Source organism: Trichomycterus rosablanca, chromosome 23 (assembly GCF_030014385.1).
Source record: "Trichomycterus rosablanca isolate fTriRos1 chromosome 23, fTriRos1.hap1, whole genome shotgun sequence".
Lineage (NCBI taxonomy): Eukaryota > Metazoa > Chordata > Actinopteri > Siluriformes > Trichomycteridae > Trichomycterus > Trichomycterus rosablanca.
In genome coordinates this window covers 17,808,410-17,821,290 of record NC_086010.1, presented here as the reverse complement: position 1 = coordinate 17,821,290, position 12,881 = coordinate 17,808,410, and the positions used below count along the sequence as shown (strand labels likewise).

The following is a 12,881-nucleotide window of genomic DNA, read 5'->3' as shown; positions in this document are numbered from 1 at the left end:
TTATTCATAACGAACTGCTTGAGTAACATACATGTATGGAAAGGATTTTGGTGAGACACGTCGGCTGAATGACTGCATTTGGGTAAAAGAAAACTGTGTATTATTATTATTGTATCATAAAACAAACAAAAATGAGAACTATTTAGAGCAGTACGAGGCGTAATGTTGAATATAAAATATCTCTATGAGATTAAGTCTTTGCTTGTACAGCTTATATGGATTATACAGTGTCACACACTGTTAACAACCTGCTACATCACTTTGGAGTCACTCATCGTTCATAAAATCCCATGATCGGCTGCTTTGGAGTAAACAGAACTAATAGAGCATCCAGGTTACTACCAAGAGCTGTCAGTCGTTACTGGAGTTGGAGAACAGAGGAGGAGGAGGAAGGCTGCTGAGAGAGTGGAGGACAGGAAGAGAACGAGGCGGAGACCCTTCACGTCTGGGGGTGACGACGAGCCCCGTGTCACCTCCTAAAGGACTGCTTATCCTAAAGCACTTCTCCTTGTGAGCTTTGAGCATGTTTGAGAAGCGGAAGCGCTGGCCACACACGTCACACGGGTACGGCTTCTCGCCCGTGTGGGTACGCCGGTGTCGCTTCATGTTGGGCCGGCTGGTGAAGCTCTTCCCGCAGATCTCACAAATATAGGGCTTCTCTCCTGAATTACATAGAAAAATATATATTTACATGCCGTAAAAGCAATGCATAAAAATGAACACACAATATGGTTCCATGTCCAGAGGTGGAGTGGAGAAGTTGTAACATTAAAAACGAAAGAAAACACCTGTTATACAAAATAAATATTTATCTTGGTCCTAAATTAGTAAGAACAGTCTTCTCTAAACATTAACAGACTATTTTATAGACTATTACATTGTATTTAACATTACAGAGTGTAACGACTGGCTCAGTGAGGGCTAAATGACGATCCATGACCACTAGAGGGCGCGTTGCGACTGAAGCGTTAACAAACAGTTTTAAAGGAGAGTATTTTATTAATAAACATATTTAAATAAGGCCTTGACTCACCTAATGCTCACAGTAGTCTGCTAACAGCTTAAACATGTAGCTGTGTTTATGTGCATTCTCAATTTTTTATGTAAAAGCTACATTAGCTAAATAAACTGGGTCCTACCAGTGTGGGTCTTCATGTGCTCGTCGAAGTACTGCTTCATGTTAAAGTCCTTGCCGCACCACTGGCACATAAACTGCTTGTGGCCGATGTGGATGCTCATATGAGATCGAAGCTGGTACTTGTACTGAAACCGTTCACTACAGTTCTGCAAACGAAAGAGGTGGACACAACATTTACATTTAGCATCTAGCAGACACATTTATCCGAAGCGTATACTGTACTGTACAGTATACTGTCTATGCCCTTAATGCCTATGCTCAAGGGTCCAACAGTGGCAACCTGGTAGTGGTGGGGCTTAAATCAGAGACCCAGTACCTTAACCACTAGGCTACAATTGCTCCTAGACAAGCGTCCATGTTTACACTAGTGAGATTTGTCTCCTGTGTATGTGCAGTGGATTCAACACTGCTGTCACTTCTGATCATAAACAGTCTTGAGTTCTCGTATGTATATCATACCGCAAATGAAGAAGATAAAGATGTTGTATTCATGTCTGACCATGTGATATGTTGTTATTGTTTAAAGTATACTAAATTGTTGTTATCTTTTTAGCCGGACTGACATTAGCTACTTAAAATCAGTAACAGTGACTAAATAGTCTGAATAAATTAAATTTTTTTGCATTAATGCTTTGTTGGTACTTGAGTACCAGAGTACTTGCTGGTGACATCAGTAATGAGCAAAGACATAAACAGATGACAGGTATCGACAAGCTTCTAAATGCCTTCAAAGTATAAATAATATACAGTGTATCACAAAAGTGAGTACACCCCTCACATTTCTGCAAATATTTCATTATATCTTTTCATGGGACAACACTATAGACATAAAACTTGGATATAACTTAGAGTAGTCAGTGTACAACTTGTATAGCAGTGTAGATTTACTGTCTTCTGAAAATAACTTAACACACAGCCATTAATGTCTAAATAGCTGGCAACATAAGTGAGTACACCCCACAGTGAACATGTCCAAATTGTGCCCAAAGTGTCAATATTTTGTGTGACCACCATTATTATCCAGCACTGCCTTAACCCTCCTGGGCATGGAATTCACCAGAGCTGCACAGGTTGCTACTGGAATCCTCTTCCACTCCTCCATGATGACATCACGGAGCTGGTGGATGTTAGACACCTTGAACTCCTCCACCTTCCACTTGAGGATGCGCCACAGGTGCTCAATTGGGTTTAGTCCATCACCTTTACCTTCAGCTTCCTCAGCAAGGCAGTTGTCATCTTGGAGGTTGTGTTTGGGGTCGTTATCCTGTTGGAAAACTGCCATGAGGCCCAGTTTTCAAAGGTAGGGGATCATGCTCTGTTTCAGAATGTCACAGTACATGTTGGAATTCATGTTTCCCTCAATGAACCGCAGCTCCCCAGTGCCAGCAACACTCATGCAGCCCAAGACCATGATGCTACCACCACCATGCTTGACTGTAGGCAAGATACAGTTGTCTTGGTACTTCTCACCAGGGCGCCGCCACACATGCCGGACACCATCTGAGCCAAACAAGTTTATCTTGGTCTCGTCAGACCACAGGGCATTCCAGTAATCCATGTTCTTGGACTGCTTGTCTTCAGCAAACTGTTTGCGGGCTTTCTTGTGCGTCAGCTTCCTTCTGGGATGACGACCATGCAGACCGAGTTGATGCAGTGTGCGGCGTATGGTCTGAGCACTGACAGGCTGACCTCCCACGTCTTCAACCTCTGCAGCAATGCTGGCAGCACTCATGTGTCTATTTTTTAAAGCCAACCTCTGGATATGACGCCGAACACGTGGACTCAACTTCTTTGGTCGACCCTGGCGAAGCCTGTTCCGAGTGGAACCTGTCCTGGAAAACCGCTGTATGACCTTGGCCACCATGCTGTAGCTCAGTTTCAGGGTGTTAGCAATCTTCTTATAGCCCAGGCCATCTTTGTGGAGAGCAACAATTTTATTTCTCACATCCTCAGAGAGTTCTTTGCCATGAGGTGCCATGTTGAATATCCAGTGGCCAGTATGAGAGAATTGTACCCAAAACACCAAATTTAACAGCCCTGCTCCCCATTTACACCTGGGACCTTGACACATGACACCAGGGAGGGACAACGACACATTTGGGCACAATTTGGACATGTTCACTGTGGGGTGTACTCACTTATGTTGCCAGCTATTTAGACATTAATGGCTGTGTGTTGAGTTATTTTCAGAAGACAGTAAATCTACACTGCTATACAAGCTGTACACTGACTACTCTAAGTTATATCCAAGTTTCATGTCTATAGTGTTATCCCATGAAAAGATATAATGAAATATTTGCAGAAATGTGAGGGGTGTACTCACTTTTGTGATACACTGTATATTTTTAATAAACACCCCCCACACACAGATACTTACATACAACCCAACCAAAGACACAGACTGGGCATTTAATTATTTTTCAAGTATTATTTTCACCAGCTACTGGAAAAATGCCCTAGCGCTTCGTATATAGACTGTCTGTAACTTACCTCACACCTGAAGGGTTTTTCACCAGAGTGCTGTAGAGAGTGAACCTTCAGAGACATACTGCGCTTAAACGACTTCCCACACGTCTCACACGTGAATGGCATGTCCTTCGTATGTGCTGAGGGTAAGAACACACACAGCTTTGCTCACTTATACACGTCTATTGTGTCATACATACAGTGAAAGCACTGTTTTGTCCAATTAAGTCGACTTAAAATGCTTTTACAGTCATTGTGTGAGTGCAGCTAAACCATTCGTTCATTTATTGTCTGTTTTACCACAGCTTTATCCTGATCAGGGTTGCAGTGGGTGCAATTCATTGTCCAAAAGGCAGTCCATCACAGGGCACACAAACACACTTAGGGCAATTTTTCGTAGCTTCAGTTGGCCTGAATGTAAGTCTTTGGACTGTGGGAGGAAACCTATGCAGACATAGTGAGAACATGCAAACTCCACACATAAAATACCCTGGTCACCCAGATAGGAATTAAACCCAGGCCCTTCTTGCTGTAATGCAACAGCATGAGCCACTGCACCACCACCCTGCTAAACCCTGAATAATGCAAACAATAATAATCATAATAATTTCCACCAATTTTGAGCCAAGCTGCTACAAAATCAAGCATTTTATCTGCACAAAAACAAACAAAATCCTGGGATCACTAAGAAAATATTGTTTATATAGTTTTGTTTACAGCTCATTATGGACGAAGATCAGTCAGAGATGCTTCATGTTTCTTGGTGGATGAGAGATCAGACTGATGGAGGAAGGAAGCACTTCTAGATAAAAGATTTCCTCTCTGATGCTAAGAGAGATTAAACACAGACTGTTTGTCTGCAGTGTGTGCGGTTCGGTGCAGAGACAAGGTCAGTGCAGCACTCGTCCCCCTGAGAATCTAATACAGATCAGTCCTGAGCAGATGAAAGGAAGTTTCCGTACCTGGCTTAAGCTAAAACAGTGCTGGATTTTCTTTCATCCTTTATTGTATGAGCAGTTTGCATTTGTAATATCATACAGATGTGGTTTCAGTTCTTTATTTGTTCCAGTAGTTTCCAGCTGCAGCTCCACACTGACAACGTAAAACTTTGTGTAATAGACGTGTGTGTAATAAGACAGTCATAGACAATCCCCCAACTTTCTCCAAATCTAGTCATATCCAATTCGACACGTGTGCATTACCAACCACTTATTTTCACCTGCACCAGGTGGGTTCATATGGAGATCTGTATCGTGCACAGAGAGTCCAGTATCTCCCATCTCAAAGTGCATGTGCCATCTATCAGCCAGCAGTAATGAGGAATCCCTACAGCCCTTCCTCCCTCAGACTAGCCAATCACTAGCCAAAGGATGTTGGTGGGCTAAAATGTTTTGCAGCTGCACCACCCAAGCACCTTTTGCAGCTGAAATGATTTGAATTCCCTCAGTTATGTTCCAAACTCCAATGGAAAGCCTTTATTGCTGTGATTCCCAAGAAACTTTAATTCTGGCTTCGTGATTTGAAGATGTAAGTTCGAAGCCCTGTTTGAAGTTTGGACTGTGTTTGATTCACAATCTTACTGAATTAGTATGTATGTTTAGTATATATATTTTTTACATTAGTAGTTAATTATGTGCGGTTGTGCTGTTCGTACTCACCCACCATGTGCTTTCTGACATGCGCCATGGTGTAGAACTTCTTCTCACACACCTCACACGAGAACTTCTTCTCGGCATAACCGTGGACCACCTTGTTGTGTTCGTGCAACGACCAGAGCTTCTTAAACTCCTTTCCACACGTCACACACTGTAAAACAAGCATACACCATCTAGCCAAAAGTATGTGGACACAACTCCTAAACCTTAACTACTGAGTTCAGATGTTTTAGCCACACCTTACTAAAGGTGTATAAAATTAGAGGTGGTAAATCATCCGCTATCAAAGAGTTTTCCTGTTCCCCAGCACACAAAGAAAGTCCAAAATAATCTTGCTTGACGGTTTCGGTAAGAAGCATCAAATTCAACCCCATTAAACACATTAGGGATGAATTGAAAGCTTAATTGCAAGCCAGGTCTTCTAGGACGACATCAGTGCCCGAGATCACATTGGCTCTATTGGTTCAGTTGAGCATAAATTCCCACAGACATACTTCTGACCCTTTTGAAAAGCCTTTCCAGAATAGTGGAGGTTGCTGTTATAGGTTCAGGAGGGTTTGCAATTCCATATGAATGCCCTTGTGTTTGGAATGGGATATTCAGCAAGCGTATGGAAGCGTACAGTTAGGTGTCTACACACTTTTGGCTGAAAGCAGGTGTAGAAATTGTGTTTCTTCAGCTGTAGAGAAAAGCATCTTCCTGGTGCCATGACTAGGGTTGTAATGAAGGGCACTTTCGATGTAACGCAGCACGATCAATACCAAACACCCATAACGAACGCACTTTAAAAGACTCCTGCTGCTAAAGTCTTTAAAAGATTTAAAACTTGTTACACAAAGAAAGTCATTTTCTAAAAGGCACTAAAGGAGCTGGCAGCTCTCGTGCTTTTGCTAATGTTGCTCATGTACGGGTCAGTATTTGCAGTTTCAGCATTTTTACAGCACCTGAGTCAGAAGAGGAAATGACTCGGCACAATCGCGTTAATGGAAGGATCCAGCTGTTCCCCCGCAGCCCGGCACGGTACGCGCATACAGATCAGCCGAACTTCATCTCACAGGCACGGAGACGTAAGAGACGGTGTCCTTCAACCACACAGCAGAGCAGAGGGTGACAGACTGTTAATCTAGAAAGTATTCACACCCCATGAGTCTTTGCACGCTTTGTTGTGTTGTGGGTTTGATTCCGAATTCTTTCAAGCTCCATCAGTTTGGATGCAGTTTACAGATGTTCCATTGGGGGTTTAGGTCTGGGCTTTGGCTGAGCCGCCTTAAGAAGCCAGTGTTGTTTTGGCTATATGCTTCGGGTCACTGTGGTGTTAAAAGTTGACCTGAGTTGACCGAGTCTGTGCTTGAATAAGGGCTAGTGATAGCTCAGTGGTTAAGGTACTGGACTAGTAAGCAGAAGGTTGCCGGTTCAAGCCCCGCCACCACCAAGTTGCCACTGTTGGGTCCCTGAGCAAGGCCCTTAACCCTCAATTGCTCATTGTGTTCCGCTCACTGTGTAAGTCGCTTTGGATAAAAGCATCTGCTAAATGCTGAAAATGTAAATGTAAATTAATAAGTGTGTTTCTGTAACTGTGTGTGTGTGTGTACCTGTATGTTCTTCTCACAGCTGGTCTGGTGGTGCAGCAGCAGTTCGCTCTCCAGTATGAAGCGCTTGCCGCACTGGTTGCAGATCTGCATGCGGCTGTGGGTGACGTTGGTGTGTTTCTCCAGGTACCAGTGGTTGTTAAACACACGCGGGCATTTTCTACAAGCAAAGTGCCTCTCCTCCAGCTTCACCTTCTGCCCCGGACTGTCCTGCTGCTTCTTCTCCTGCGGCAGTGTGGCACCGCTCGGGTCTTTGCACAGAGATCTGGAGCTTGCTCTTGTGCCACGCCGGGGTCGTTCTACGATGCCTCGAGCCACCTCTGGAATGCTAAGGTTGTTTTCTTCATCATCATCATCATCGTCCTCCTCCTCATCTCTGCTACTATTTTCCATCTCCTTATTCTCAAAGTCTTTGTCTTTCTGTTTGTCATCTTGTTCATCGTTGCCACCTTTGCCAGTCTCTTGATCATGGTGCCCTCTGCTTTTGCCCTCTGACCCCTTTGAGACGTTCAGCGTCTGGTTGTTGAGGTTCACTTCTACGATGATTTGCTCCCTGTCGAAAGAGGCCGAGGTTTCCTGGGGCGCCTCTTTCTCAGGACTGGCACCACCTTCCACCTTGCATAAACTCTCCGCTCTTGCGTGGTGCGCCAATCTACCTATTCCACCGTCCGCCATCAGAATGTTGTAGGCGCCGCCCCCGTCCCTTGTGTCCATCTCTCTTTTGTCCCCTGGCTGTACGATTAGAGCAATCTCAGTATATACATCTTCTTCTAGCTGCCCACCCTGGTACAATGAAGTGCCACTGCTGTCTAACAGGTCAGGGGGAACGTGGTGCTGCTATTTCAGGCTGTCCAACAAATGGTGACATGAAGCCAAACATCCTTTAGCATGCAGAACTCATCTGAGGGGTCTCCAGTCTTCTCAACGATGAGCTGAAACCATTTCACACAGAAGACAGAAAGGGAAAGGTCAGTGCAAACAATCATGAGTAAAAGAAGTGTCTCAATATCACAAATAGACAAATGAGGCAGAGACAAGAAACCCCCCAATGGTAGATTTATTATTTTTGGATGTTTTTAATGCTTCACGTCTCTCCTGCTGTAGTTACTGTCCACTCTGTGAATTCCTTCTCATACACACCACCAACCAAAACACAACCTCATAATTTCAGCTTGTATTATTAATAAGAGCAAGTGTATAAACAAGCGTGTAGTGCTTTAATACAAATCAGTCGCTGATTTTCCTCAAAAACTGCTGGGTTTTTTTTTAAACCCAACGCAGAAAGGGTTTTGTATTCCAAGTCTCCTCTAGCACATTTCCCCCCGGACTGGTATGTACTTGGCCAAAACCATGTAACTCCATGCCAACAGAGGAATGCCAACCAGTTGAACAGAAAGAGGGAATGAGATCTCCCCTTGTCGAGTGACTTTTGCTCATGTGAACGACTCCGCTCCCATGGCCCACAAGAAAAAAAACATTTCAGTGCTGTAAAGGGCACCGAGAGCTAAAAGTTCAACATGTTTGGCTTGTATAAAATCAACTGTACTGTATTTTTTACTGTCAGTGCTAAAATATTGATCACAATAATTATTATTCATTATTTATACTGCCCAGCTGTCGACAATAATAATAATACAAAGACATATTCACTCCTACATTCACACGGCAACAATTTGACCCCACATCTGGCTCAAATTGCAGTTTGATTATAGATTTTTGGTCATTTCTGATCTCAAGCTTACAGCCGGTCACCTGGTTTCACGATTTGCAAAAAGTAAAATTTGGCTCCACTTTGCATTAGCACTAATAGTCGCTCTGCCTCCTGTAAACGTGACCGAGAAGAGAAGAGCAGCTCTGGTTAAGAATAAAGAGATTTCAGCTGCTTTGTGCTGTGTGTATGAACCAGCTTAATATTGTTTATTTACTGATTAACCTTTTATAAAGAATATAAAACCAGTAAACTATTTCAGAACTGGTCATTTAAAACTCTTAAAATTCTTTGTTAAATATGAACTAGTTCAGCAAGCTTTTGTTTAATGTCCAAAAAAATAATGAGACAAGTGTCTGAAGCTGTACATTTCTATCCTAACTAAACACACACACAACCACAACCACACACACACACACACACACACACACAGACATTGTTTGTATTTGCTTCCCTAATTTACGTGTCCTTCAGCACCTTCACCTCAGCAAGTCAGACAACTAATAGTGTAAGACTGAATCCCTTCTAAGAGTCCAGTAAGACACACGCACACACACACGCACGCACACACACAGTTCACACCGAGCTGGTAGAGTCCTCAGATTTTTTTCTCATAACTGCTTTAAAACTTCTGACTTTAACTGTACTGTACAGTCATTCCTGCACGTCTCTCCCACCTGAGCGCAGGTCGGTCTGAGCTCTCAAGGACTCCTCACAGCTGCTGTATAATCACTGACCTTCATTCATACACAAGTGTGTGTGCGAGGTTATTGTGTCCTCGGCTAACAGAAGCTGAGTCATGACTTCTGGCCAAAAGACGAGCCCGTGGATCTGCACCTTCCGGGCACATAAAACTGATTACAGATGCCGGCAAACACTGAGCGGCAACAGTGTAGTCAAACACCCGAGATTCAGGTTTCATCCAACGGCTGTTAGAGAAGCTGAAGCTCAGCAAGAAAGCAAATTCCACTTTACCACCAAGATTTAAAAAAGCAACCAACTAAAAGTCAGAAAGAATGTGGCACCGCCGCCACGACTCGACCCAGATAATAACCCAAGTGCCCAGATGTGAGCTGGAGGCAGGATTAATGCACAACTGCACTTGTGATGAGAAGAGATCCCAGATCAACCCAGAAACCTCATCTAAAAACTTCATCTCCTCCTCTCATTACAATATTGTATTATAATAAAGTTATTACATCCTACAGTGGCCACTTTTACAACACGTCACTTGATTAGCTATCCTGTTATGTGAAGTGGAAATGTCTGGGAGCAACAACAGCTCAGGTCTAAAGCAAGAAAAGCTGGCAGTAAGGGATCATTTGCAGCACTCACTACTGACTTCAAACTCACAGACTGCCTGTGGAAGCAGCATCTACATATAAACTTCTCACCTGGCGCTTCAGAGACTGGGTTTCTATTTTCAAACAGCTATAAACAAACCTAAAATCACCATGGAATAATAATCTGCAGCTGTTTCTGATCGTTTGGGCCGCATGAAGAGAAATATTAATCCTAAAACATACAGTAACCTTTCTAGAGAAATGTATTCTGGCAACAGTTTAAAGAATTCCTTTTTAGTTTAAGCACATGTGTGTTTGTGTTTTCAAGTAAGAGACATGAAGTAATGAATTGATGACTCTGCTGTGGAAAAAAACTGTGGTACCCGATGCTCTGATCTCCACCCATTCAACATGTTTGGACTTACTTAATACTTTCAATGTGAATCAGGCCCAAATGTCCAAGCTCATTAGTGTTTTTGTTCTATTTTTAGCAATATAACAGCAAAGTTTATTAAAAAAAGACTAATTATCAATAATACCCTTAGAAATAATCATGCATTAAATACACAATTTATTAGAAAGAAAATCTAGTTTTTTTTTTTTTTTTTAAGTTTAATAAATAAAATATGTACATTTATGTTTACTAGACCATCACACTCCCTGGACTAAAACTTTTCCCGTTAAAGCAGACAGGAAAACACAACAAGTCTTATTCAGGACCATCATGTTCAGACTGGTGTGCATTGGTGTGCACTTGATCACTCAACACAATCCTGCAAACTAAACTATATTTAATTTATTTACACCCACAAACAATCCTCACAGACTTTCACATTGTCTTGTATGTGCATTAGAAGTAAGACTGCTCCAGTCACGACCTGAAGCTGAATTTTACTCTGTATGTGCAGTATATGGAGCAGTAAATCCCTGCAGCTCTTCTGCACTGTTTCTTGCAAGTGAAACTTTGTTTACAGCAGCAGAAATGTACAGAGGAATCATCAAACCCAGAGCTGAAGTGCACAAACTGCAGCGACACTCACCTCTCTGTTCAACCCAGCACACATCCACACATGACATGGACACACATGTATAAACAGACCCGGTTTATCTACAATACCATCCTGATCCAGCAGCTCTCCTGTCGGGGGGTTTCAGGCCCTCAGAGCTCCATCAGCAGCAGCTCAGGATTTTCCACATTTCTCCTGCTTTCTATCCGACCCGCTCCGGGTTGCCAGATTGTTACTACTGTTTTCCATTAAACGCCTCCTTCTAATAAACGGTATAACTAACATTTAAAAAATATGTATTTCATAAATATAATAAATAAATCTGCGTATCTGAGTATTATATTTAAGTATTAATAACAGCAATTAGATTATTTCAAAGCAAAATACATAATACTTAACTGTTTTAAGCTAATATATATGATATAATATATGTATTAGTATAATTATACAGTAAATAAAGTAAATTCATTATATATATATATACATATATAATTTTTTTTTTTTTTTTTTTTTTTCTGATAACAAAAAACATGTTAAAGAAGTACGATTCAATTCACAAGGTACAATAATAATAAACTGGAATTTAATGACAGCAAACACAATCAAATTAATAGAAAATCCCCACAGAAATTCTGTATAAAAATTGGTTTTATTACTAATAATATTAATAATGTATAAGAAAATAACATTACAGAAAACTGTAATTCCTGAAGCTCTTCACTTCTTACATTTGCTCCACATACTCAAATTAAATCAAATTAAATTAAATGATTCATCCTATCATATTACAATCTGCGCCCTGAAACAAAAGCTTAAAAATAAGAATCAAACTAAAAACGGTTGTAAAAAAAATCATTTGTGTTTATTAACTGACACTATCTGGCAACCCAGGCGGGACGCTACCATGGCCTGTTGTGCAGGGGGAGCTGGTGATTGGAGCTCAGGGATCAGATGGGTTTTTTGGCTTATGAGTTTTAAAGAGATCCGGACTGTAGAAAACAATCCAGACACAAGGTCAGCTTCAGAAACACCATCTTACAGAAATGAAGATTCTGTCTTTATCTGACTTTATTTAAATTAACTTTTTGAAGACGAACTTGATTGGAAAAACCCTTGCAGCGCATAGTTATGACAAAATACTGTTCCTTCCTTCCTCCACACCCCTGATTTGGGTGTTTAATAAAAGATCTTCAGTAGAAAAAGCTTAATACTGTACAGTAAAACCCCACACTAATATAAAACCTCCATCAGCAGCTCTACACACTTTCTCATGTTCCTTACACAACCTAAGAGCTTCTCAAAGATGTTCTGTTGTCTCTCCTGTAGCTTGTTGGACATATCTATTCCTCTACTCCTGGTTAGGACTCCTCCAAAGAAGACTCACTATGGGTTTACACTCAGCATCACCTACCTTATATATACATCCACCCTTTTATAAGCCACACCTATCACGTGGAAGCCCTTTGTAGGTGTACTACTGCATGTAGCCTATTTGTCTATGCACACATTACACTGCAGAACCTGGTTGTTGGATCATTCTCAGCATCGTAACGACACCAACATGGCAATCGGTGTATCCGTGTATCAGATGCACCAGCAGATTTGTTTTTTAGTATCATTTACATTTACTGGCCTCCTTATTTGCAAAAATATTTGTTTAGGACACATTGCCCCAACACCACCAATTTATTACCAGTTTTTTCATCACAGGATCATGTTGGCTTAATATTTTGTTTGGATCATGTGGATGTTGGATAATGTGTTTTAAAATCCCAACAACACTGTTGCACCTGTTCACTCCTACCAGTACACACACACACTACTAAGGTCATGTTAGTATCCAGGCCCATCGAGTATATATGGTCTGTAAGATCCCAAAATATACATTGAATTTACAACAAAAACCAAGCCATGAAGTCCAAGGGACGGTCTGTGGATCCCTGCAGTAGGTAAGTCTGAGTGTGGCCGAAATGATTTTGAAATGAACAAAGCTTGGTGCAACCTGACTAAAGTTGCACGACTTGCGAAATTGGGC

General features: G+C 41.7%; 1 protein-coding gene across 1 annotated transcript; it reads right to left on the bottom strand.

Moving 5' to 3' along the window:
• Positions 1 to 23: 23 nt before the first annotated feature.
• On the bottom strand, positions 24 to 10,974 carry zbtb47b (zinc finger and BTB domain containing 47b). The gene is made up of 6 exons (XM_062985687.1): positions 10,880 to 10,974; positions 6,852 to 7,780; positions 5,263 to 5,410; positions 3,629 to 3,744; positions 1,140 to 1,284; positions 24 to 662 (listed from the first exon to the last, which is right to left on the bottom strand). Exons 2-6 carry the CDS (start codon positions 7,560 to 7,562, stop codon positions 352 to 354), a joined length of 1,431 nt encoding a protein of 476 aa, XP_062841757.1. The 5' UTR covers positions 7,563 to 7,780; positions 10,880 to 10,974; the 3' UTR covers positions 24 to 351.
• Positions 10,975 to 12,881: the final 1,907 nt, after the last annotated feature.